Genomic DNA, 26,052 nt, shown 5'->3' with positions numbered 1-26,052 from the left:
TCATTGGTAATTGGCTTCTCTAAATGCTATTTATATTGTTCATGTTTGAAAATGATTGTTCACCAATTATCATTATGTCTTAAGCGTAGGGTGTTCAACCAATGTGTGCTACCCGTGCTCACGTATGGCTGCGAGACGTGGACCCTCAACACGAGAGATGTCCAAAGGCTAAGAGTCACACAGCGAGGCATGGAGAGGTGCATGTTGGGCATCACGCGAAAGGACCGTAAGAGAAACGAATGGGTTAGGAAGCAGACAAGAGTACGCGATGTAATAGACGTTGCCAAACAGCTGAAATGGAGATGGGCGGGGCACATTGCTCGCCGAAAGGACGGCCGCTGGACAAATGCCGTCATCCAATGGTACCCAAGGGGTACGAAACGGCCACAGGGTCGCCCTAAAAGCCGCTGGATTGACGAACTGGTAAAGTTCGGCGGAAATACGTGGCAGCGAACGACACAGGACCGAGAGAGTTGGAGAAATCTTGGGGAGGCCTTCATCCAGCAGTGGATTGACCCCGGCTGATGATGATGATATAGTACCTACGCTTTATTATCTATTGAAAATGTATGTTTTTGGTTCTCACAAAAAAATAACGAAGAATTTATGAAAATCCGAGCCCCTTTTTTATTTAGGTATGTACATCTTTCCAGAGCGTTGGAGCGGAGCTCGTAGCAGGAGCACGGAGCAGTGGGGCAATGAGATTTTACCCGGAGCACCAAAAACGTGTAGTGCTTTTTTTATTTAGGTATGTACATCTTTCCAGAGCGTTGGAGCAGAGCTCATAGCAGGAGCACGGAGCAGTGGGGCAATGAGATTTTACCCGGATCACCAAAAACGTGTAGTGCTCCACTCCTCTGGTTGTTTTTTTTATTATGAAATTTTCGTCCTAAAATCTAATGAAAATAGTAGATATATTTTGACACTTTGCAACACTGAAATTATTTGAAATATGGCAACACTGCCGAGTGATAAATAACTTCACTTTTTTGATTGAAGAGGCAAATAATGAGAGACGATTTGCTGTCAGTAATTTTGTTTAATAGAATTAATAAGGAAAATGACGATTATTTTAAAACTACTTACTTACTTATTTTTTTTAACATTATTTGGATACATATACCTAATACTTAATCAGTCAACGGCTTTTTTTACCTCTCTCGAGCAACTTTTTTCTCAGTTCGCCAAATTTTCTTCTATTATGAAATTATATTATTTTGAACGAATTTATAGTAGGTACGGGAATATCGAAATTTTACTACTTTTGGCGTATTTTGTAATGCCGAAATTAAATCTTAAAAATACATTTTTCACCGATATTCAAAATGATAGTATTTTTGGCGTATGTACTATCGTACATAGTACGCGCACCAAAAACATACTACAAATAGTATAATTATAGTACGGTTAGCAACACTGTTATACAGGCCTATGAATAAACCGGGTCCGGCCGTGACTAACTCTTCCGAAAATATACGAAGCGCCCGACTTCCTCGCGATCCCGTGGGCAGGATTAAATTTTACTCCTCTGGACGTTGGGGAAAACCCAAATATGCGACGGCGAATCATCGCACAGTTAATTATAATTTAAATTAATGTCATCCCTTGACGAAGGCCTTCAAAGGGCGGGCTGCTACCTCCCGTAATAGATTCTGCTCTGACCCTTGACCATTAGTTAACCCCGCAAGAGTAAATAAACTTAATTCTGTTTACACAACCTTTTGTGAAAAGTATTTAAAATATTAACTTAGTCAATGTCCTAGGACAGCGGTCGGCAAACTCTTGGACCAAAAGAGCCAAATAAGAGTATCACAACGGTTAATTTTTTTTTCGAGAGCCATACATATATTTTTATAAATATGATTTATTTCAATGAATGTTATTGTTTATTTATCAAGTGAAGAAGATTTTGCGAATAAAACTAACGCAAATATAAATTTTTTTATTGTTGAAATTATAAATATAATTTTTACAGAAAATGAGTTAAGTACATACATCTTTCACGCATTCCTTAAAACTAATGTGAACAATGACCTTCCTTGCATTTCTTTGGAGTGTCTGTATGTTTGGTATGTAACTTGTAGTTTTCAATTTTAGGCGTGACTCCAAATTCTCATTGGTAATTGGCTTCTCTAAATGCTATTTATATTGTTCATGTTTGAAAATGATTGTTCACATACATATTATGTAGACTCGAATATGAGCTCGGAAAGCTATAACGGGTAAGACCTACTAATTTGAAGCTACATAACTCTTTGCTTGTTAAATCCACCAAAAAAAAAACTATTTCAAAAGTGTTCGTGTCAATATGAAATGGAGAAAAATTTAATTTGTCGACTTTTGCAATGGACGGATTTAAAACGACAACGATTATACCGTTTTTGTAAAAAATGTGAATTGCCAATTTGGCAAAGAGCCGCACTCCAATACCCAAAGAGCCGCATGTGGCTCGCGAGCCGCGGTATGCCGACCACTGTCCTAGGATAAGAAAAATCAAAGCTATCCATCCATCCGTACGTACACATCGATTCGTGGACTTCCTTGGGACCGTACCTTCGTCATTGTTAGTAGCTAATTAAAATATCATTTGCTGCAATTGCATACCGTGGGAACCTGATAAAAATAATGTTATTCACTCTCGGGGAGTTTGATAGAATCCAATCCAATACCCCCTATTCCTAGGCCAGGATACAAACAAATTTTACAGTGATGCCATCGACACAGGTAACTTAACGATCTCAGTTTTCTACTGCAAAGGTCAACGGTGATCAGCAAAACCACAGATCATTAAATATCAGAACATCAGAGTATTTTAGTACATAAATAAATGTATGGATAGAAATGTTCCGAAAGAACTTTCAATGTTCACCGAACCGATATATCTTAGTCTGGAGTCTAGACCATACATGAGTCGTAAAAAACATATTTTTAAGGTCGTGTACTACTAATACCACAAAAATTCCCCTTATCACGATTTATTAGTAGGTACTACGATCAAAGGTAGCAATTTCGTGTCGTGGCCTGACTATTGTTAAACAAAAACTTATTATCCACGTGTTAAAACTGTGAACCAACAATCCCCTCCAGTGCAGCTAATCGCCCTTCCGTTTTCGAATGACGAACGCCCCCAAATTTATCATTTCATTTTACGCTCCCGTGGTGTACGGATCTATCAATTTACGTAATTTGAAGTTTTTTTATAATAAAAATATGTCTAAAACGATCAGGAGTGATGTTAGAATTATTGTTAGTAAACTTTTGCTTTATTGCGAAGGAGAAAAGGAGTCGCACCAAAAAAGAGAGCCAATACATTATTTAAACCTGCCTCTAGCACGAGTTACCGCCATGACAGGTACGTCACTGAGACGTATTCTACATGCGAATACAGCGACTTCCTGTTATCGCCGATTTCTTGTTGTCGGACACAATAGATATTTAGTCTTATATAACTAACAAAAATAATACTATAAACTAAAAAAAACCGTTAGTTTAGAAGATTTCAAGCTTTTAGTTTCTTTGTAAGAGGGTACCTACTTCTTGAAACAGAATTACGTTCAGTCTCCTTTTGCGTAGAGCTTCCTTTCAGCGAAGATTCATTAAAGGCGTACAAGGAATGGATGATTGATTGAATTAATACCGCAGACTGTCGATTGCGATTGTGTAAGGTCATTGATTTCGCGGGCTAACCAGTGGCAAATTAGCTAGCGCGAACGGATTCCCTCGAATGTGCGGTCACGGTCATCCAGCAGCATCATGTAACCAGCTAAATACGACCGAACTATAAACGTTGATAGTAAGTATTATTTGGCTCCAAATGTCTGTTAATTTCAGATACCTAACACAAAAATAAATATTCTGCCGTTATATCCAAACATCTCAATTTTCCTGATGGACAGTTCTATAGTTTCCTAGTTTCCATATGAAAATCGCCGAACCAAATTGAAGTTTGATGTGTAGTATTTTTATATGCAACTGCATGCAGAGCATCTATCCTATACATAAGAGGGCTCGCACATCAGAACTCGCCGCATGCGTCTTACGACGAATTCGTCGATGTGACGTCATCGTAAACCAAGAAACAAACGTTATCAAATGGACCTTCGCAGATTGGCCGATGCAACTGCAACTCTGCGACCCTGCGACATTCGTCTAGTTGCAATGGCCAAAGCGTGCATGTCGATCTCGGGAATGTCGCCTCCGCGCAAGCGCACAGCTGGCGGCCATCGGTCATTTCTGTCTTTGTCTCTGTCTACAATGGCATTGCTCGCTCACGCCGCCGCGTTTGACGTTTGTTCATACAATCAACACAATAAAAATGGCAGACGAGAGACTTCTCTTTTTTCGTGTTTGACGTTTGCCACTGGGCAGATGTGCGAGGATGTACGATGCAACATTCGTCGAAATTTTGTCAACTTTTGATTTATGGCCGTTAGGCACACAAGGCGAATTGTGATGTGCGAGCCGGCTAAGGCTACTATCGGCGGCTATCGAGGGTAGTTTATCGTATTTATGTATTGAGATATTATAATTGTGGGTATACGTTAGCCGTATAAACTGTCAAAACTGTCTATTTCGCTCTAAACGTTAACACAGCCAAGAGAGGTGCTGTTAAAACAGTACTTTTTGACAGTCCAGTCTGTTAACTTATTGTAACATTAACAGCCTCAATACATAAGTATGATAAACTACCCTCGATATGCACCGATAGCCGCCTTGTGTATAGAATAGATGCGCAGAGGCGCTTTTCCGGGAAGACTTAAAACCAGCCACTCAGTTATTAAATTATATTTAAATTTGAAAAAAGATGCATACTTCTCAGAGTGGAAAATAAGTATTTCCCAAAGTATAAGAAAATTCATGCAGTCTGTATCAGTAGATAACTATCCCGGTAACCTTTGAGAGGTTGTATGACAATTATTAGTCCTGTTTTACCACCACTTCATACGTTTAGGCTCCATCTACATACAGGAAGGTATCCTTCAACATCTTTGGCTGTTTCTGTATGCCAGTCTACCATGATAAGACGAGTAAATGTATTTTTTTTTTTAATTGGTTGGTCAATTTTGGTTGCCCCGATTGGCACAAAAGCACATTTTTCAATATTTTTACGGTTAGATACAAAAAATTTCGTAACAGAATGACAACTATTATAAATTCAGACAGTGATAACAAAAAAATGTGCATCATCAAAATGTCACCGCGTTAAGTAAAAAGGACCATAAATTTTCAAATAATCACTTCAGAATTGGACTGACTAATCGATTCTCTCGAATTTTTACTTCCAGTTTACTGAATACACACACCATTGGAACAAACGCAGATCTCTATTCGTACGAGAAAATGGTCGTTGGCGAAGGCGCTTTCATTTCTCACACGCGGCGTCCACTCAATAAGTCTATGGCCGTTAAATCATTTTCCGATCTGCCTCTGCACGCGCCGCATTGAAAAGTTTACCAGCGACCGTTTTGTATAAAATAAATGTTGCCACGAGGCGCCAAGGAAATGAAATGATTTGTATTTTATACACGCCTCTGCCTTGTCATTATGTTTGCGTACGGACGCGTCCAAAGCCGATTTAATTCGCGGTTTGGTAGAAATAATATAATTTCCATCAAGCTTTACGGACACAATTCTAACCACGGAAATGTGTCAATGGCAAGTTACTAATAAATGAAATAATTATTGATTATACTACAATTTAAGCGCCGAATTAACAACACACTGACGAATACAACGTACTAATACCAATTCTCCGTTTGCATTTAGAAAAAAAAGTAGGCATCCGTTGTTTGTTCTCCCAAGGTGCAGAACTAACCTGCCATTGGTAATGCCAATTGGGAAGGCAATAACTCTGTTCAACCAAATCACTTCGGATATTCACATACTACCTGCGTGAGGATGAGTATAGGTGGGCATTGTTTTATAAATTCTTAAAATAGGGCCTGCTTAGCTCATTCGGTGTACTTCCTTGTATCTAATTTATATTTTTTTGTATTTACACTTTTTTACTGTTTAATGCTGATCTAGGTATTTCTTTTTTTATATAAATCTACCTAATACTGTTTTATTAATATTTCTTTTCTTCTAAGTGTCATGTTGTGAATGTGTTAAATTAATAATTTGCAATGTTCACCATATGTATAAAAAAAATTGAATTTTAAATTTGAATTAATCTTATGCGCCATCCATGTGGAATGTGGTTGTGTACAGTCCTTTACTTTTGATTTAAATTAATTAATTATAAATTAATCAAAGCAAATATACAAATTCTTTCATACAAAATAGTCACAACTTAACAGAAAACCGCTCTTAAGTGGAAAGGGTGGAATCTACTCTCCTTGGAGGCCGGAGGTAAAAATATTTTCTAAAAGAAACAATTTTAATATTACAAGTCCGAAACGTTGAAAAGCTTAAACTTAAAAGGGATTTATTCATAAGACCTATAATTTTTATCACCAACTCTATAAGTATATTATATTTTTGTCGATTCTGTTCGGGAATCTACTATCTAAAGTTTCTGGGGATGCGCCACATCGACGGAATGTATGGACTGCGCGCCACTGGAATGTGGGCACTGGGTACTTTCAGTTGACAATATTTAAAAAAATATCTTAAATTAAATGATCTCGTTCTAGTAGATAGATACCTACTGATGACAACATTGTAAACTTAGGAAGTGAAATCCAGGTGATGAATTATGATTTGAATACACATCTTAGTGAAACAAGTGGCAATCTCTACATATATTATGAAAGTGTCGAGTAAATTGTAAATATAGCATCAGTCGACGACTATATTGATATATTCTGAGAGATAAAAGATGTACAAGATTCGGCGATTTCAAATATGTTTATTGTTTGATAACACGAAAGATTAAAACTAGATTACAACAATACTCAATTGAGAAAACAATGCCTAATCGACCCGGACGACAGGATGCTCAAACTACTCCAATGCTCGACTCATACGGCTGTTCAGAATTCGCAGAAATAGTGCTAGATAGGGATGCCAAACGTCCCACATGTGTGTATGTATTTCTGTTCCGTTTTCATTATGAGGAGGATCAATACAACTCTCGCCGGTGTCCCTCTGACACCGCCATCGAGAGTGGAGGGCGTGAGCTACAGAAAGACTGTATATGAGCTGGTCTACACGACCGCATATGCGGCATGGCAGGCGAGATGGGTGGCCTCCTCTAAGGGCCGCCAGACTTTTCTATACTTTCCAGATGTCTCGGTGAGACACATGACGAGGAGACTGGTGCCGACCCACTGGACTAGTCAATTCATGACTGGCCATGGAAACTTTGCGGCCAAACTGCAGGGGTTTGGTTTGGCAGGACATGGGTCGGGTTGCTCATGTGGACACGACCAGCAGGACGCAGAGCACGTCCTGTGGGACTGTCCACTTATGGGCCCCGAACGAGCGGAGTTGTTTGCCCGGGTCCGACCCCATTCGGGCCCAATAGGACACGCGGACATGGTGGCAACCGAGGCCAATTTTGCGGCCTTTACTAAATTCGCCCGAGCGTACGGGGAGCGGGACACTCTCGACTCCCCTTGCGACTCTTCAAATTAAAGTCACTCTGATAGTTGCCATATAAATTAACATCATGCATTCGCACTTCGGTGCAAGGTTGCATCACCAGTCCCGTGCGGCTCTGCTCGGGACAAAATGAGGGCTTAAATTCTTTGATCTGGCACACGTAAGGGTTATGTTAGCCGGCCGCGTATGACGTGGCTGCATATACATAACGGGAGCGGAGGTGGGAATTTTACACACCAGTGGGTCTATTCTATACTTATCGAACACTAAATTGATAAATAGTATCAAACTTAGGGTAGGTTTGTATCAAAATATTAGCACTTATTGTAACAATTACACGAAGCCGGTTTTTATTGTTGCAATAAGTGCGATATTTTAACAGCAGCAAGATAGGTGCTGTTAAAATATAGCACTTATTGCAACAATAAAAACCGGCTTCGTGTAATTGTTACAATAAGTGCTAATATTTTGATACAAACCTACCCTAAGTTTGATAATATTTTTCACTTCATCACTTTAGCGGTCGATAAGCATAGAATAGACCCACATGTCCCGTTTTCATACCATATTTTCATAAATTTAACGAAACAGGCGAGAAAATACACCCAAACTATCTTCTGCGTACCTCCATTACAATTCGCTCCACCACTTGCTAGGTAAATTAATGAAGAATATAACTTATAAAGCAGTACTTCTCAAACTGGGGGGCCCGGAGCTCCTGCTAGGGAGCCGCGAAATATTTCAGTATTAAAAAAAATCATAAAAATGTGATACCTGACAAATCTGTTAAAATCTCGGGTCAAATCGTCATCCGATCACAATACTTTATCCGATATGGATAAATAATCTGTTAATATTTATAAATTATTATAATATTATTCAAAATTTATGTTGACCTAATTGAGACAAGTCATACCTATGCGAAACAGCATTACTGGTAATGATGAAAATGCTGTTTAAACATAGGTCGTGTCTTTCGACGGTGACTTTGGAGCAAACCATGCGAAATATCATTTTAAACATTGTACCGGATATTGCTTTTTTATCTAAAAATATGCTACCATTCCCCTCTCATTAAACTGAGTTTGTAGGCTGTAGCTGTAATTAATTTTAAGTTAATTTTTGTTTTTTTTTAATTTTTGCTTTACAAACAAGTAAATGAAATGTTCTATTATTTTTAATAAAAATGTGCCTATAATAATTAATGGTAAATAAAGTACCGTTGGTTACTAAAGACTAACATTTTTGGGGAGAGGAACCCTGGATTTTTATTTTCTGATTTCGGGGGCCATGGTATGAAAAAATTTTAGAAGCACTGAAAGTACAACAGTACAAGTGCATGGCTATAACAATAATACAATTATAATGGAGTACATACATACTTATTTTCAACTTGTAATTGTTATTTTAACCGGATTCTTACAAGGTTTAATCATGATGATTATTAGTCAAATTTACAATTTTTATCGGTAGGTATAATAAAACGCCCTTGAACCAATCCAAAATCCAATCACGGGTCTGTATCCCTGGTCGGCATGTATGAAAACCCTGTAGATTACCCTAGTTCCATTAAAAGTGTTTGCCACGACCAACCTCGTAGAACGTCGCGGGCTGTTTGAAAAAATCTAAGATAATCTTAATTAAATGCGCCGATGCTCGATCGCAATAATAGATTCGTACGCTGCGGCGCTGTTTACGTACTCCTTATCACATACATCAAGGAAAGCGTCGAGGTCAGATATTATGACTTCACTATCAAACGGCCAATCACACAATCGACACAATTGAACACCAAGTATTATTGACAGTGACATCTGATGATAAAAGGAAAATATTGAATTGGCTGTTCAAGACATATTTTTAGCCGCATCCGAGAGAAATCTATACACTAATTAAAATTAATAAATCAAAATATGTAGTAGGTACTAATTCCATTTAGTTTAATAATAATTAATTGTCAACGGACTATTTTTTTTTTAAATTAATACATTACCTATATTTACAGCGTGAATTGATAATTAACACTACTTAAGGAATCTTTAGTAAAAGAAAAAGGTTTAAAAACCACCTAACTATTTTAACATAAAAATAAAATTCTGCCAGAAATTCAAAATCAAAATTTCACAAGTCTACAAGGAAATGTATTATTCTGTCTATAACCAAACTCGTTATAAGGTTGGAAAACCAATAAAAAATGCTCTCAGGGCAAATCAAATAATGAAAATCACTATAGTGTTAATAACGTTAACCGTGGGCAGGTGTGGAAAGTTCAGATAGTAACCTCGTTACCATCGGATATTTCTCAATTTCGACTTCAAAATGGATTCATTTAATAATAAACTGGAAGGTGCAATACATATGCATGTGTTACATATTTATATCGGTTACACATGTTTGAATAAACGATACAGAGGCATCCGCGAATAATATTTGGGGCTAAAGTAAAAATAGAAAAATATATGCAGAATCCAATACTAAAAAGAATAGTAAAGACGATGATTCAAATTTTACACATGGAAAGTTTACAACTGCAACGTATTTTATTGTATAACTGTGCTACATGAGCGATCTACGCATATTAATACACAACTGACGAGAGCATTGTGGAGCTCGATCTTTCGCTTGCCATAATACCAGGCCCATAGCTGACTCACCTATGAAAATATAGTCTGCATGACAAAAATGTTCATCGTAACACAGATATTAGACTAAACATTTTACTTTTTACACGGTGACATGTTATTTGGATTACCTACAAAAACACACCTACAGCCTCATGGCACGTGATGGTATGACACTGAAATGTGTGTGTTTTTTTCAAAATACGTATGTAATCGTATGTATGTGTTGTATGCGTGAAATGTTTCAAATAATTATCTCTAATTAATATTATATCTTATTAATCTATATTAATAATCTAATTATCCTCAGAAAAATATTAGATACGAGGGTGGGTCAATAAGTCCTTAGAAAAGCCGACAAGTGGCGCGACTAGTACTGTAAGCGGTTTGTTTTCATGCAGCGGCACTACCGATTCAGTATGCTGCGAAGTTTCAATCAGATTGGTCGGGTTGTTGTGTGTTTTTCATACATTTAAAAAAAAAAATTTGCTTGTGGAAAGTGGAAAAATGGAAAATGGAGAAAATTGAGTTTAGAGCTGTTATTAAACAATTTAATATAAAAGGGTTAACAGCAAAGGAAATAAAAAATGAGTTGGATTTAGTTCACGGCATATCTGCTCCTTCACTTGCAACTATTTATAACTGGTTAAATGAATTTAAACGTGGTCGTACATCAACAAAGGATGAACCACGCTCAGGACGTCCTGTAGAGGTGACTACACCAGATATGATCAATAAAATCCACGATATGGTGTTAAGTGACCGAAGATTAAAGTTGAGTGAGATAATTGAGGTTACAGGGATCTCAAAAGATAGCGTCATTTCTATTTTACATGACAAATTGGGCATGAAAAATATTTCTGCAAGATGGGTGCCGCGTTTGCTCACAGTCGACAATAAACGCAATAGGGTGGTGGCCTCTAAAGCCCTGTTGTCGCTCATGCAACGCAATCCGGATGAATTTTTTCGTCGCTTTGTGACTGTAGATGAAACATGGATACACCACTATACTCCCGAGACGAAAGAACAGTCAAAGCAGTGGATTGCGAAGACAAACCATGTCCAAAGAAGGCGAAAACCGTAAAATCAGCTGGTAAGGTTATGGCTACTGTATTTTGGGATGCACGTGAAATTATTTTCGTTGACTATTTGGAAAAAGGAAAAACAATAACAGGGGATTATTATGCATCTTTATTGGACCAGCTAAAAAACGAAATTGAAGAAAAATGGCCTCATTTAAACAGGAAAAAATCCTCTTTCATCAGAACAATGCCCGTGTTCACACATGTTTACGATCAATGGCTAAAATTGAAGAATTGAAGTTCGAATTGGTCGACCACCCACCGTATTCGCCAGATTTAGCCCCCAGTGACTTTTTCCTTTTCCCAAACTTAAAAAAATGGCTAAGTAGACAAGGTTTTTTTTCAAATGAAGAAGTCATCGATCGGACAAATGCTTATTTTGAGGACCTTCCGAAAACTTATTTTTCTGACGGTTTAAAAAAAATTGAGAAACGTCTAACCAAGTGTATTGAGCTCCAAGGAGATTATGTTGAGAAATAAAAAAAAAATACAAAAATAATAACTGTTTTAATGCTTTTTTCTAAGGAATTATTGACCCACCCTCGTATATATATTTTGAGAATATAATAATAAGTTATTATTTAAATACGTTAATAGGCAATTACACGATATTTGTCTTAATAAGGTAGGCTTTAAATAACAGCCTAGTATAGAGTCTTCAACACTGATCAATTATGTTTAGTTGTAAGGCAGGACGAGGATGTACAGTGTACACCGCAGTGAAAGAAGGTACCCGAGTACAGATAGATAACAAGTTACATTGTAGGTAACTAGCAAATGCAGGAATGGCTTTATGTCGCATAGTGCGACGCACAGAACAGATTACTAATTAGAATTCCGATAAGCTATAAGACGTGCAATAGTGTGTGTTGCAACCCTCAATACACCAATACTAAATGAGCGTCAGTGTATAAACCGAGAACAGTTGTCAGTATTCGAAGTGTGACGTATTCTTGACACGTGTTTAAGTTTATCCCGTATTCTTCCACACTCGAGATCGGTTGCCTGCTTCTCCACACCCGTTAGGTACTTCAGTTCCCATTATTTCAGAGTTCCCTGGTGAGGAATATATATTTATATATAAGTTTGCATTATACACGACAAATTCAATGGTGATAAAAATATTCTACAGATAAACTATGATTAAGTACGTAGGTAGTTAGATGGTGATTTGTTGAGTTGAGTTTGAGTGACTGTTCCAATACATAGCGGTATAATATTTTGAAATGATGACACTGCTTGGGAAGACCAAAATAATTAAACTTGACAACGAAGAAGCGATATTCAGAGAGAGCATCACGCCGCATAAAACTTGCAATATAAATAATTCAGATAACTTGATATTGAAACGACCGCGCCAGACAGCGCGCTACTGAATGGCTGCAACATTTTACTATGTAGGAAGATGTTGATGGATTATTAAGTCAAACAGCTGATAGTCCACTCCCACGCGTATCAATAATGAATACAGCCATTACCAACAACTTGTTGCGTATTGACAATAATCGCATTTTACGCAATATTGTGGTAAGTCGATATTTACATCATAGTGTAGTAATAATAATATGCTGCAAACGTTGAATCTTAGCCGAAACAATAATATGTATATTCGCGGAATGAAAACTGCGTAACCCAAAGTAAATAAAATCAGGAGTAGTAAACCACCCACAAACAATTTGAAATGCATTATGCAACACATCAATATAATGTGGATAATAGGATATAAGTTCTAATGCAACACTAAGTTTTCTCCTAAATTGCTGGAACTGATAACCTCTACCATTTCATTTCAGTGTTTTAATTTATTTTATTTGGGAAACAATCACAATGATATATTTGCTTATTGTATGCTCATGCTATCCAAATCCAGGTAGTAATTCAATATAAAAATCAAAATAGACGATATACATTAGTCACTCATTAGTAGGCTTAGGGTTCTTAGATATTTAAAAAAAAATTGAGCGGCCCCACAACAAAATATCGTTTCAGACAATTTTGAAACATTTAAACCCTATCTGGTAGCATCTATTTTTAAATATTTTTGGATAATTACATATTTTTACATATTCTCTGTTTAAGCAAATATTTTCACATAAACACAAAATTTCAATTTCAATCACTACCCCCTCAACCCGTGATAAACTAAGTGGGGCTTGGCTTAGTGCAGTAAATTAATATACTGCGAATTTGGAAAAATTACAAGAAATCATGGAGATGCTTGATGAGGAAGATTCCAACTCTATTTCAATAGCAAAAGAAATAATGGGAAACCGTTCCATAAAAAATGAATTGGCATTCATCACTTATTATGATCATCTGGTAAACACAATTGAAATGTTACAATCATCTACAAAATGACTAGTGGAGCAAATTAATATTTTAATCAATCCTGCTGCTAAAATAAGAAAATGTTCCTGGACCAATTGGAATAAAAATATGTACAAAATTAAAAAAATGTGTTTTAAATAAAAATACTGGACTTCAAATGCTGCAGAATATAATAGCTGTTTTAGAAAATCCAACAGATTCCTCAGATGTTTCAATATTTTCTACTTCAGCAGAAATAGTTTCATTCACACACGCAATAATAACATCTGTAGAAGTGGAGAGAAGTTTTTCCATGCATTTGCTATGATCAAATCGTCAATATTATCTCTTTCGAAAATTTGAAGCAATATTTTATTGTTTATTGTAATAAAGCGTGTTCTGTTTGTGAATAAATAATAAATTAAGCTGTTGAAATTTATATGCTTTATTGTAATACTTAAATTTTTAGCACTTAATTATGAAATTTTAATATCATATTTTCCAATTATATCTACATATTTTAGGTACCTATTATTCTTTTTTTAGCACATAAAAAGTCTACTCATTAGTGTATAATTATCTAATCGGTATTATCACCCAGTGTCCAGCGACTAAAATTGTCAGTCAACGTATTTTGATTTTTTTTCCACTTCTCCACACCGATTATGCAGGCGTATACAGCGATGTAACAAATATTCGGTACTTCCAAAGTTGTTCTGAAAGTGTTCCAGGAGCAACTTCCCAAGACATATTTTCTTGCAGGATCAATGGTAACACTACACTAGCCATAGTAAAGTTATCACAACGTGATACTTATTACAATATGCAAAAAGCAGATTACACACAGCGGAACTTTGATGTTACGGACAAATTCGGGCGAGGGGTGTCCATTAAAGCCGAAAATCCATAATAAAATAAATCAGGTTTCCCGAATGCATTTAAAAAAAAAAAAACAAGTCAGTTAGGTACCAACCTAGTTTAAACTGATGTAACTAACCAAATATACAATGATAAAAAAATCCTATTTACAGCGTTAAAACTGCTGCAGAAAGTAAAAAAAAAAAATTTATCACCCACCCGCAACGTCGTATGATGGCGTGCTGATCATGAACCGAAAATTTTGTCCGTTAAATCCGAAATCAATTTATCAAAGTTTTACGTGTACGCAAAGACATTCATTGAATTTTAGCTGCACGTAAATTTCAAGCTTCGACTGAGATGGAATCGATAATCGTTTGAGACGATAAGAATCGTGAGAAGTTTCTATCATGCAAGTCGATTTTAATGCGTACAGCATGTCTATTCATGGTGGGATTCCAATTAATTAAGTAATACATGGATGAAAGAGCGGTTAATTTGTAGCACGCCTTCATAATTAGCCACCGTTTATAAATTCCGATTGGGCACGCCAGTGTGTTGCGGCTGAAAAAGTGAATATTTTTGTTTCCATCATTCAATCTAAACGTGCCAATTCAGATAGAACGCACCAAAGAAACAATAATAAAAGTTTTCCAGTGAATGATATTTTCAGAATGAATAAACTTGCTTGGTATCAAAATAATTTCACAAATATTTACATGAATAACCTGTCTTCGGGCGAACTATGACTAAATGTATGAATTCTTCAACGCGAAGCTTTGGTTTTACCGCCCGATAGCTTTCGACTCATCATATAAACACGAAATTATGCGGTCAAATTTAAACAGTAAATGTTATTTATTAATTATTTAAAATCAATAATCATACCAAGCATATCTGTGAAATGGTTTCCATGCAAGAAAAAATGCAATATAAACTGAGGATATCGAAGTATATGGTCACTGTTAAGTAGATATAATATAAATTATAAAAACTCGTGGCCTATCTCATTAGAGCCGAGCTTTCCGTTCACAACTACTTCACTGCGGTCGCAAATATAGGTACTTGCAGAGCAACATGGCCTGCCCTATACTATATTGTTATTCTCGAACAAATTTAATTGTGGAACAACCAAGACTATGCTATGTAACTTTGCTAAAAACCTTTTGGGGAGGACACACAACTCCAGAAAGGCCAATCATTGGACAAAAAATAGTCACCATATTGCGGTGTCCAAGAGGTAGATACTAGAGGCCGCTGGATCAATGAAATGGTTAAACTCTGCGAAGGTGCGTGGAAACTGGAAATGATAACTAAATTCTAGACTCTAGAGCAGGGTTTCCCAAACTTTTTATGCAATGGAACACTTCGCTAACCCGGAAATTTTAATGGAACACTTTAAGTTGTAGAAAACAGAAGTAAAACAATAATAGCTTGTTTTGAAAAATTGGGGTACTCTTCTGACAAACTCGCCCACAAATCATTTAAAGACTGATCTGTGTATTTTTGTTTCAAATCAGAGTCAGTAATTAAATCAATTCAATTGCAAAAGATTTGTTTTCAAGTTATGTATGTGTTCTAAAAATACTTTGGAAACTTCTTTGTCTACTTTAAAATTTAATTTAATGAGAAAAGATGGTCCTCCGCCAGTAGGTACCTAGATAATTGACGTCATAAACATCATTGGAGATTGATCATCACTCGCCTTTCAATATGAAGTAGATTCTTTACTTATTTTAGTTTTACTTATTTTACTTCTACTTAGAAGGTTTCAACATAGTTGAAACATAGTTTGGGAAACCCCGCTCTAGAGGAATGAAATTGGCTCGGAAAAGCCTTCATGCAGCGCATCTATTTTATACACAAGACAGGTATCGGCAGCTATCGAGGGTAGTGTTTCATATGTTTGTATCGAAGTATTATAATTGTTACAATAAGTTAACCGTCTACACAGTCAAAACTGTCTATCTCGATCTAAAATTTAGTACTTGCAAGAGAGGTAACAATTACAACTAACTTATTGTAATTAATTACAATAAGTGCCAATACTTCGACACAAAACTACCCTCGATAGCTGCCGATAGCCGCCGGTAGCAGTCTTGTGTATGGAATTATTATATTATCTATAACTATAAGTATATCTATTATAGATGCACAGCAGTAGATTGATCTAGAATGGTGATTTCGATGACATTTTCTGTGGATACACAGTTTATGAAATGTGAGCACAAGAATGTTCGGTGATTTTTAACAATTTACTATAAGCATCAATAAAACTGAAGTCGGAAAACTATTAGACGGTGCAGGTAGATTCTACTTGTACAAAAACTGTACCTACTCGACGTGTTTTCGCCGGGAAAATATGAAAAAAATTAACATTTTCGCTAATAAGTTAAGCACAGTATAATGGACTTCCCCGACAGGAATACTTCTTTGTAATAATATCGAAAGGCTAAACGATGAAAAACGACGGCAAAATGTGGCGACGAATATTTTGCTCCGTAATTACGTAGATACAAAACATGATACGTACAATGATAAATAACCTTTAACGCATGATTAGTGTCAGAGAACTAGACCGAAAAGTATAGATAAATAGTGGGAAACGAGTCGTAATAGCGTTTTCAGACGGAAGGACAGGTATAAATAATATAAATATAATGCCAACCTGCTCTTGCGGACAAGGCGGACACATTCGCATGGAAACACATCAGCCAGGTGGTTCAATGGACGTTAATTATTAATACCTACTATGAAATATAGATATATTTTTGGCCGAAATTATGAGGGTGGCTGTAATAAAACTTTTAGATCTTAGGGCAAGAATAAGAATACAAATAAGTACTATATTGTTCGGCTTCGTGCGGCAAGATTTTTATGATCAGTGCAGAAGCTTTGCAGCAGTGTTTTCTCCATCAATTAGGATGAAAGTAGGTATTACCGACAAGTTTAACGTGAAGCTTCGCTGCATAGCTTACACTATGCACCGGAGCCTCACGTTAAACTTGTCGGTCTCTACCTACATAATAATTATTCTGGAATACGTTTTTCTATTGCATTTTTTTTTAATTCCACCTATATAAATCATGACTTATAACCTTATAAAAACTGTTATCATACTGCACACCAGATAAGAGACGACGGATCTTGGCATAATTTTTGACTGCAATATATTTTCACTCGCACAGAGCTCTGCGTGCAAGTAAATTCTAGGATTCATCATGCGACAAGCTGAACTATTGAAGAATTCAACTACTGCATACATACACTCTTACGTCTCGTTATCTGAAGTTTGCTACAAGTTTATTTTAGAGTGCGTCCATTTTTTCGGTGTCTTTATTTTGAGACATATAACTATTATCCTTTCGATAATTCAACAAACGATTATTTTCCGACTGCCTTTAAGTCATGCTAATATTTTCAATCTCTTAGATCTCGTAGGTCACTTCTGCTTTTATTACATTTTTTCTGGTTTCACGGGGGATGGTTTCCAATTCGAACGTCATTTAAGGGGGGACATGCTCGTCGAAGGTCAAAATTGAGTTTTTATTGTATTTTCAAACCATGATCCTGGACACTCCTTAAACGTTGTAGATAATCTATTTATATAATTTTGAAGCCTTATTATCCTTTATAGTTATTTTAAACATTTGATGACTGCATAAAGTATTTTTGTTACATAAAATAGTATTATTTTAAACCTCTCGCTCTAGTGTTTTAGAATATAGTCATATTTCGGTACATAACTGTGCAGTGGTGTTAAGATTTTTTACATTTATTAATTTTTAAACGCATTTATAAAACCATTAGCATAATTTATTACGAGATAATTTTTGTAAAATATTCACGATAAAAAATTATATTGATAATCTCTGTGATCCCAAATTTGACAAGAATTAGGCATTTTATTATTCAAAAAATCGGCAAGATTAACACATTTCAAGATGATTCTAAAGATATTTATTATAAGCTATGTCTTTGACCATTCAAGTGTGATAAACATCTTATGAATAATGATTGCTTTATAATAATTATTGACCTAAGAATAAGGTAGTGTTTTTTGAAATACGCCATTTCTTTTGTCATTTCCCAGTGGTTAAGCTACAACATACGGCCGTAGCCATAAATTGACAAACTATAATTGAAGTAGGGAGTAAAATGATATTGACGCGCGTGTTTGAACATGTACCGTTTAAAAAAAAAATAAAAAAAAATTCGGTTAGGTACATGTTCAAACACGCGCGTTAACATAATTTTACTCCCTACTTTAATTATAGTTTGTCATTTTATGGCTACGGCCGTATGTTGTAGCTTAACCACTAGGGAATGACAAATGAAATGGCGTATTTCAAAAAAACACTACCTTATTTTTAGGTCAATAATTATTATAAAGCAATCATTATTCATAAGATTTTTATCACACTTGAATGGTCAAAGACATAGCTTATAATAAGTATCTTTAGAATCATCTTCAAATGTGTTAATCTTGCCGATTTTTTGAATAATAAAATGCCTAATTCTTGACAAATTTGGGATCACAGAGATTATCAAAATAATTTTTTATCGTGAATATTTTACAAAAATTATCTCGTAATAAATTATGCTAATGGTTTTATAAATGCGTTTAAAAATTAATAAATGTAAAAAATCTTAACACCACTGCACAGTTATGTACCGAAATATGACTATATTCTAAAACATTAGAGCGAGAGGTTTAAAAGAATACTATTTTATGTAACAAAAATACTTTATGCAGTCATCAAATGTTTAAAATAACTATAAAGGATAATAAGGCTTCAAAATTATATAAATAGATTATCTACAACGTTTAAGGAGTGTCCAGGATCATGGTTTGAAAATACAATAAAAACTCAATTTTGACCTTCGACGAGCATGTCCCCCCTTAAGAATTTGAATTTAAATGCATCCGTCAATTAATTGCCTACGTGGTCGCAGCCTAATACCTCTTCTGTGGGTCAGAACCATTTCCACGTGTAGAGCTTATCGGACACCGTTATCGAGGCATGCGAGACTAGTCAATGCGCTCCCCAAAATATAGACATTTATAGTGATGTCCTTTGTATTTTGTTTTTTCAATTTTATTGTATAACATTGTTTTTATTTTTCTTCTCTCTTTTAATGGTAATTTTTTCTATAAGTTCTACATTAGATAAGTACGTATTTATTTTTATTGAAGTTAATTGAATATATTTTCAATTTAAATCTCATGATGTGAAAACGTCCTGAATTCTGATTTGTTTCGTCCACAATGTCTTGTTTTTTTTAACAAATAAATAATCGATCATCTGGATTGTCGAGGTCTGCGGTCTGCATAGTTGAAGATGTTCTGTTTTAAAACATTATATCATATAATTCGGTTACTAAACTTCGAAATAGCACAGCTAACCAAAAATTATTAATGTTTAATCAAAACACACTGCACTACATGACCGATCACCAATATACTTGGTTAGTACACAATTAAATACACCAATAATGTAGCTTGACGGCAGTGAATTCTACGCGTACCTACGTTCCAAGTTGTTTCATCTTACTTTCCGAAAACATTCGTTGTCACACTCCCATACCTGTTTACTTCAGGCCTTGCTTCAGACAAATATTTTATTTTCATACGAAACTGGTAGACATAGATAATAATATGATACCAATACGTTTATTGTCAATATGTCAGCCCTAGGTAGAACGCATATATATATTTACGTCTATGATACGTACGTACTTAGAGGATTACTAATTATTAAACATGACGGCTTATTATACAAGCAATATTATACAAATGCACTTCATACTAAGTATTTTTGTATTTATAAGTTCGTAAGCCACGGTAAGACGGTGTAACTTAATAGTATAATCTCATCCACATAATTTGTGTATCTTGCGGTAAGTAGGTATACCTAGAGTTGGGTTTCGGGAATTCTCGAGAAATTTTCGGGATTTTCCATCCGAAATTTCGAGAATAGAAATTTTTAACAATTCGGGAAATCCCGGATCTCGAGAATCTTTTCTCGGGATTCGGGATTTCTTTATTGTCAAATATTAATTGAAAAAACGATTTTCTATATGGAAAAAAGTGGACAGAAAACACAAAAATCAAGGACTGATCGGGGCATTTAACACAATTAGTATATCAATGTAATTAAGCCAACGTCGAATCAAAATGAGCGCAATTTTTGCAACATCAGGAAATTTTGTGTCTCAAAAGCGTATGCGATTGTCAGACGCAGCGATTGAGTCTGTGTTTTTTGAAATACTATTTTAATAAGTAATGTTTTAAATTATTTTTGTTTTCCTACTTCTATTTTGTTTGACTTCTTACATAAATAAAAAAAAATCATATTTTTTTTGGAATTTGTTTTTAATTGAATTATTAACAACATTGAATATGTTATATCTAAGTGATATCTAATCGTGGCTTGAATGTATTTTACAAGGATTATTAATTGTTAACGAATTGCTAAAATGTTTTCACTCAGCCAAGAGATATTGAAACTTTTTTATTAATTCACGGGTCCATACGACAAAGTATGTCCAAAGTTTGAAATTTAAAAAAAAACATTCAGAATCAGATTAAAGATTTTATTAACTTTTCCGAGCTTCCATTCAATAGTCTCATCAAAATCAAAAGATATTTTTTTTCTCCGTCAATCTTCCCGCAGTATTTTTTGAGCATTAATTTATTTTTCATTTAAAAAAAATTGCAATAAAAATAAAGTGGATTTAGAAAGAAAGAAAGAACACATGTGGGTTTAAAAAAAGAATAAATCTACTATAAGGTAGCGCACAAAGGACGGACGGGCATCGTCCGTATCGATAAGAGAATAGCAGTTTACATTGTGTTATTGCCTGGTAACAACAGCCACAAAACCATACGAATGTATGATTGTCATCTGAATCAGCGAATCGAATGAAGGTGGCTGTATTATTTGGAACAGACTATAGTTCTAGCCTTATAAATCTAGGAAGAGCGTACATATTGAAATAAAAATTATAGATGTCAAGTATCGTATCGAAAGAAACGTTATCGTAAGGATTTCAAAGTACTTATCGATACTACCCATACGCATATGGTAATATGCTGCAGAAAAGTTAACAACCTAGAAGAACTTGTGATGGTAAGTCGGGTCGAAGGTCGAAGGGGGTGAGGAAGAGCTCCCACCAGATGGACGGCCAAATCACTAATGCCACAAGTTTCACATTGACGAAAGCTGTGCGTGCCGCAGAATGCCGAACGGGATAGAGCAAAGCCGTGGAGAAAAGGCTGTCAGACGGTCAAATCGTCTGGGTCATGAGGTCCTAACGAAGAAGAACACCCACATCCAAAAACACATTGTGACACAAATCATTTGTTGAAATTTAACATTGATTGACATGCGACAGAAGCACAACGCACCATCTTTGCTCCACGGCTCCCTAATAAATCAGTAATGAATATTTAAGCTTTTCATACTCCCTATTAAAAACCAAGAAAAGAAACTGCAATGGTTTCTTTATAAAACTAGTCATAAAAATATTATCAACATTTAATGTGTTCACAAAACTTATTTAAACCCGTATACCAATTTCAAAATTACTGATTTTACACGTATCATTAATTAATTAATAAACGAAAAACGTTTCATATTACTATAAAATATGTTGCTATATTTTCAATGTCTGATTTTTTAAGACTTTTCGGTAGGAATATTGAACCAAATTCGTGCCGCTGTGTTTACAGAAACAAAGTTCTTACAAAATCTTTGAAGACGGACAAAATAAATCTGGTATTCTCTAAAAGGGCCATTGAGAATACTTCTGATTCCGATTCTGAATGGAGGTTATAAAAATATATCTTTACAAATGCCGCTATTGAATTCGTATCGATTTTGGCGCCTCCGCGTATATTTTCCACAAAAGCAAAAAAAAAAAAACACGACGAATAAAAACACCGATTCAGGCAAGTGGTTGAAATGTTTCCGGGGATATGAGAATCGTGCCATCGATAGAATAGCATGCCTAATCACACATTTTTAAGGGTGACAGGGAACAAGTTCTTTTTCAAAATACCACGCATTCCGCAGCGGATTTACGTGGGTCGTGTTCACACAAAAGTCACAACCTATCCTATCAATTGGAAGAGCTTTTAATACGCGGTGTTTATGGAAGCGATCTTTTAATAAGATATAGAACACGGGTGGTATAGAATTTAAAAAAAAAACTTACATACGACTAAAACTCGACAAATAAACAAATAGTTACACAGATACATAATTATATTATAATAATAACCTTTTTGATTCAGAATCAACGAAAGTATTCTCACAACATTAAGTATAGTATTTAAAAATAAACACTGTACCTATATATATTTACAGTGGTTATTCCACATAATTTATCAAGATCAAGCCCAGTTTTGCCCATTTAACAGGACATCCTCAACTATACGAAAAAATGACCGTTATAGCCATGTATAAGTATGTAATAAATAGTATTCATATACAACAAGTACCTACGTAAGTATTGAAGACTTGACAGTTAATCAAAATACAAAGTCAATTATTATCCAAAAAACTGTTCCTTTCAAAAATAATTTAATTTAATTTACACGGCTTCACTGTAGTTACTGCAAGCTACATAAAGTGATACATAAAAAGCTACATAATAATAATATGTAATATCAATTTAAACGTGGGTGTCGTCGATCTACTTTTTCAGATAATGGAACGTAAACTGTATTATCGTCGTTTATTTTACACATGTTCTGAATGGAGAGTAGGGGCTCTTATGGAGAGATTTGACGTTGAAGACGAAGGTCCAGGGAATCAAACTACATAAAATTATTGGTAAATAGTGCTAGATACGAGACCTAAAATGTTATGCTACGTCCATGTTACGAAGTAAAGAAGGTACCAACTCACAAATATAGTATCTACACACGTCACAGTGGTACCAATCAACAAGGCGTATAATATCAACCACTTCATAAAGATGTCGAACAATAAGCATAATATTTGGGTGAGTGATATAGAGAAATACAATTATTGTGTGAAAAGAACGTACTTTTGTTGGTAACTTTATCTATTCTATTTTTTAGCTTATCGTCCGTTCTATGTTGTGTTAAAAGTCAGAAGGATGAAAGGGGAAGTCCAAAGCCGCAATAAAAACGAAGTGATAAGAGTGATAAGCAAAATGCGAATTTGCAACAAAACAATGTGTTACAATAATTATTCATAATGCGAACAAGTCAATGCCTACTTTTATTGGACTTGTTCAAACTTACGATCTTACTTTAAAATACATAAGTAATATACATATTATTATGTATTTATATGCCTTGCATAAAATAATATTTTGATAATTTATTGTAAGGAAACTATGGATCCTCACTGCTGTTGAATTCATATTGGGTAAAATTATTGCAAATACGTAGGTATGTAATGTATTTATCATAGAATTATTAAATAAAAAGAGGGGCAAGGAATCGGCTTTCTCATACAACTGAATGAAGCAGGCCAACAATAGCCAACAACTTGCGAGAAATAGCGACGCGATAAAAAAAAATGCAGGGCATCACGGAGGATTTACTTTGGTCATTATAACGTACCCGTATAATATAATGTTAACATGGAAATTTTGCCGCAAATTGATTACCAGCCTGCCTCACCATACTTGCCAGCTTCACCATACTATCATGTAACCTGCCGCCCCTAGGTATTTTCGTACCTACGTGAATACAATGCGTTAAATACATATCTTGGAAAACCCTCAGAAACACACATATTATAAGCAAAAATTTCATTAAAAAAAATCTTGGAAAGAGTGTAATTCTAACACACATATTTACTCCACCGAGCGAGAGCTCTCACAACTACTGGACCAGGCATTTTTTTGGGGATCCCGACTCCATATTAAATCAAGGTAACAATCATTACAAAACGAGAATTTTTGGAGAAAATATATCTTCTAGGGACGGCATGCTGACAGGACTAGGGAAGACGCATGAAAACTGGCGAGCGACAGGGATTCTTTGAGGCCCCTCGAGGGCTCCCGACTATGGAGCGGGCACTGATCAATAAGAAAAGGTACCGGTGTTTCTAAGGTTTGTCTACGTCTCTACTTTATTATTTATTAAAAGATTTCTACGCTTCCCATAGAAAATTTAACAGAAAAACACATGATTTTTTTTAACAATTAGTCAAACAGGTAATCAATAGCTATGTGACTATGTCTTTGATATTTGACTCTAGCACGGTAAGAATATTTTAAGTTTCTACCTACGCATTTCCGTTTACAACTAAACTATATGTATTTTTTTTAATATTCTTACCTGAGATCCAAGTAGCTGAGCGATTGTAGGGAGCCGATAGTGTCAGGTACATTTCGGATAGCATTGTGGTACAGCAGTAGTCTCTCGAGGAACAGAAAAGCTGTCACCTCGTCGGGCACTTCGCCGAAGCGATTCTTTGAAAGATCTAAAAGAAACGGAAAAAAACATTTAGTTAGATTAATTGTCTTCAAATGATAATACAACCAAATCTTGCTGTCCTGGTCATTTTTTTAAAACGTAAATGATTACAATTCGGTTACAATGCACTGTGGGAAGCGATAGGTAAATAAATATCAACAAACACACACAAGTAAAAGTAAACATTAAGTGTTATTTTTTTTACCCAATAGCACTTGCACTTTGTTTATTCGTCACAGTTGGTAAGTTCGTAAGCAAGACCCAGTTTTTTTTATTTACATACAAAATCTCAGCGATATCGCAACAAGATCGTTTTATTATTGTAAGTTGATGAAATACTGATAAATCTCAGCCAACATACGTTAAATTAAACCGTATCAGTTACCACCATACATTGTATCAACAACAAAAACCGATAAGACTTGTCATATAATTTAGGACGACACAATTTTCAGTAATTTCTAACACATTTTTAGTAAGATGGAGGGGGGGAGGGAACTCATAAATAATAGTAACTGAAATACCTAACGGGTAAGAAGTAGGCAACCGATCTAGAGTAAGAAAGAATACGGGATAAATTTATACACGTGTCAAGAATACGTCATACGTCGAATACTGACTCTGCTCTCGGTTTATGCATTGACGCTCATTTAATATTGGTGTATTACACACTATTGCACGTGTATAATGACACATTCAAAACCTTGCGTCAAAATGTACTGTATTGGTATATAGCCTATCGGAATTATATTTATTATCTGTTCTGTGGAGGGGAATGAATAAATACAGTTTGCTACCACGTTTCCATTAGGCGATTGCTCTCCAAATGTATATAATCAAACTCTCATTGGTGATCTCAATTAGGGGGGGGGAATATCTGTATCGATACATTCCACGCATAGAACAGATTGATAAATAGAATTCAGATAGGCTATTACCAAAACACTATATTTTGAAGCATGGTTTTGAATGTGTGAGTGTCCTACTAAAATGAACCACATATTATAGACGTGCAACCGTGAGTATTGCAACCTTCAAATACACCAATATTGAATGAGCGTCAGTGCATAAACCGAAAGCAGTTGTCAGAACGAAGGACAAGTATAGAATGACGCATTCTTGACACGTGTTTCATTGTATCCTTATGTATGTCTCTATAGACATCATATAGATTCCT

The 26,052-nt window shown here is 35.3% G+C and overlaps 1 protein-coding gene across 1 annotated transcript in view; it reads right to left on the bottom strand.

Moving 5' to 3' along the window:
* Positions 1-24,882, bottom strand: part of LOC147078206 (leucine-rich repeat and calponin homology domain-containing protein-like) — a gene marked incomplete at its 5' end in the record, with an annotated part of 89,701 nt that extends 64,819 nt beyond the window's left edge. The window contains one exon of the mRNA XM_085960577.1: positions 24,738-24,882. Within this exon, the coding sequence (XP_085816703.1) occupies positions 24,738-24,882 (145 nt within the window). The remainder of the gene's footprint in view (positions 1-24,737) is intronic.
* Between the last annotated feature and the right edge of the window lie 1,170 nt (positions 24,883-26,052).

Source organism: Rhyacophila brunnea, unplaced genomic scaffold, assembly GCF_057557595.1.
Source record: "Rhyacophila brunnea isolate RB1 unplaced genomic scaffold, BYU_Rbru_1.0 scaffold_118, whole genome shotgun sequence".
NCBI lineage: Eukaryota > Metazoa > Arthropoda > Insecta > Trichoptera > Rhyacophilidae > Rhyacophila > Rhyacophila brunnea.
Note: the sequence above shows the minus strand (reverse complement) of the source record. Positions and strands in the feature narration are given on the sequence as shown.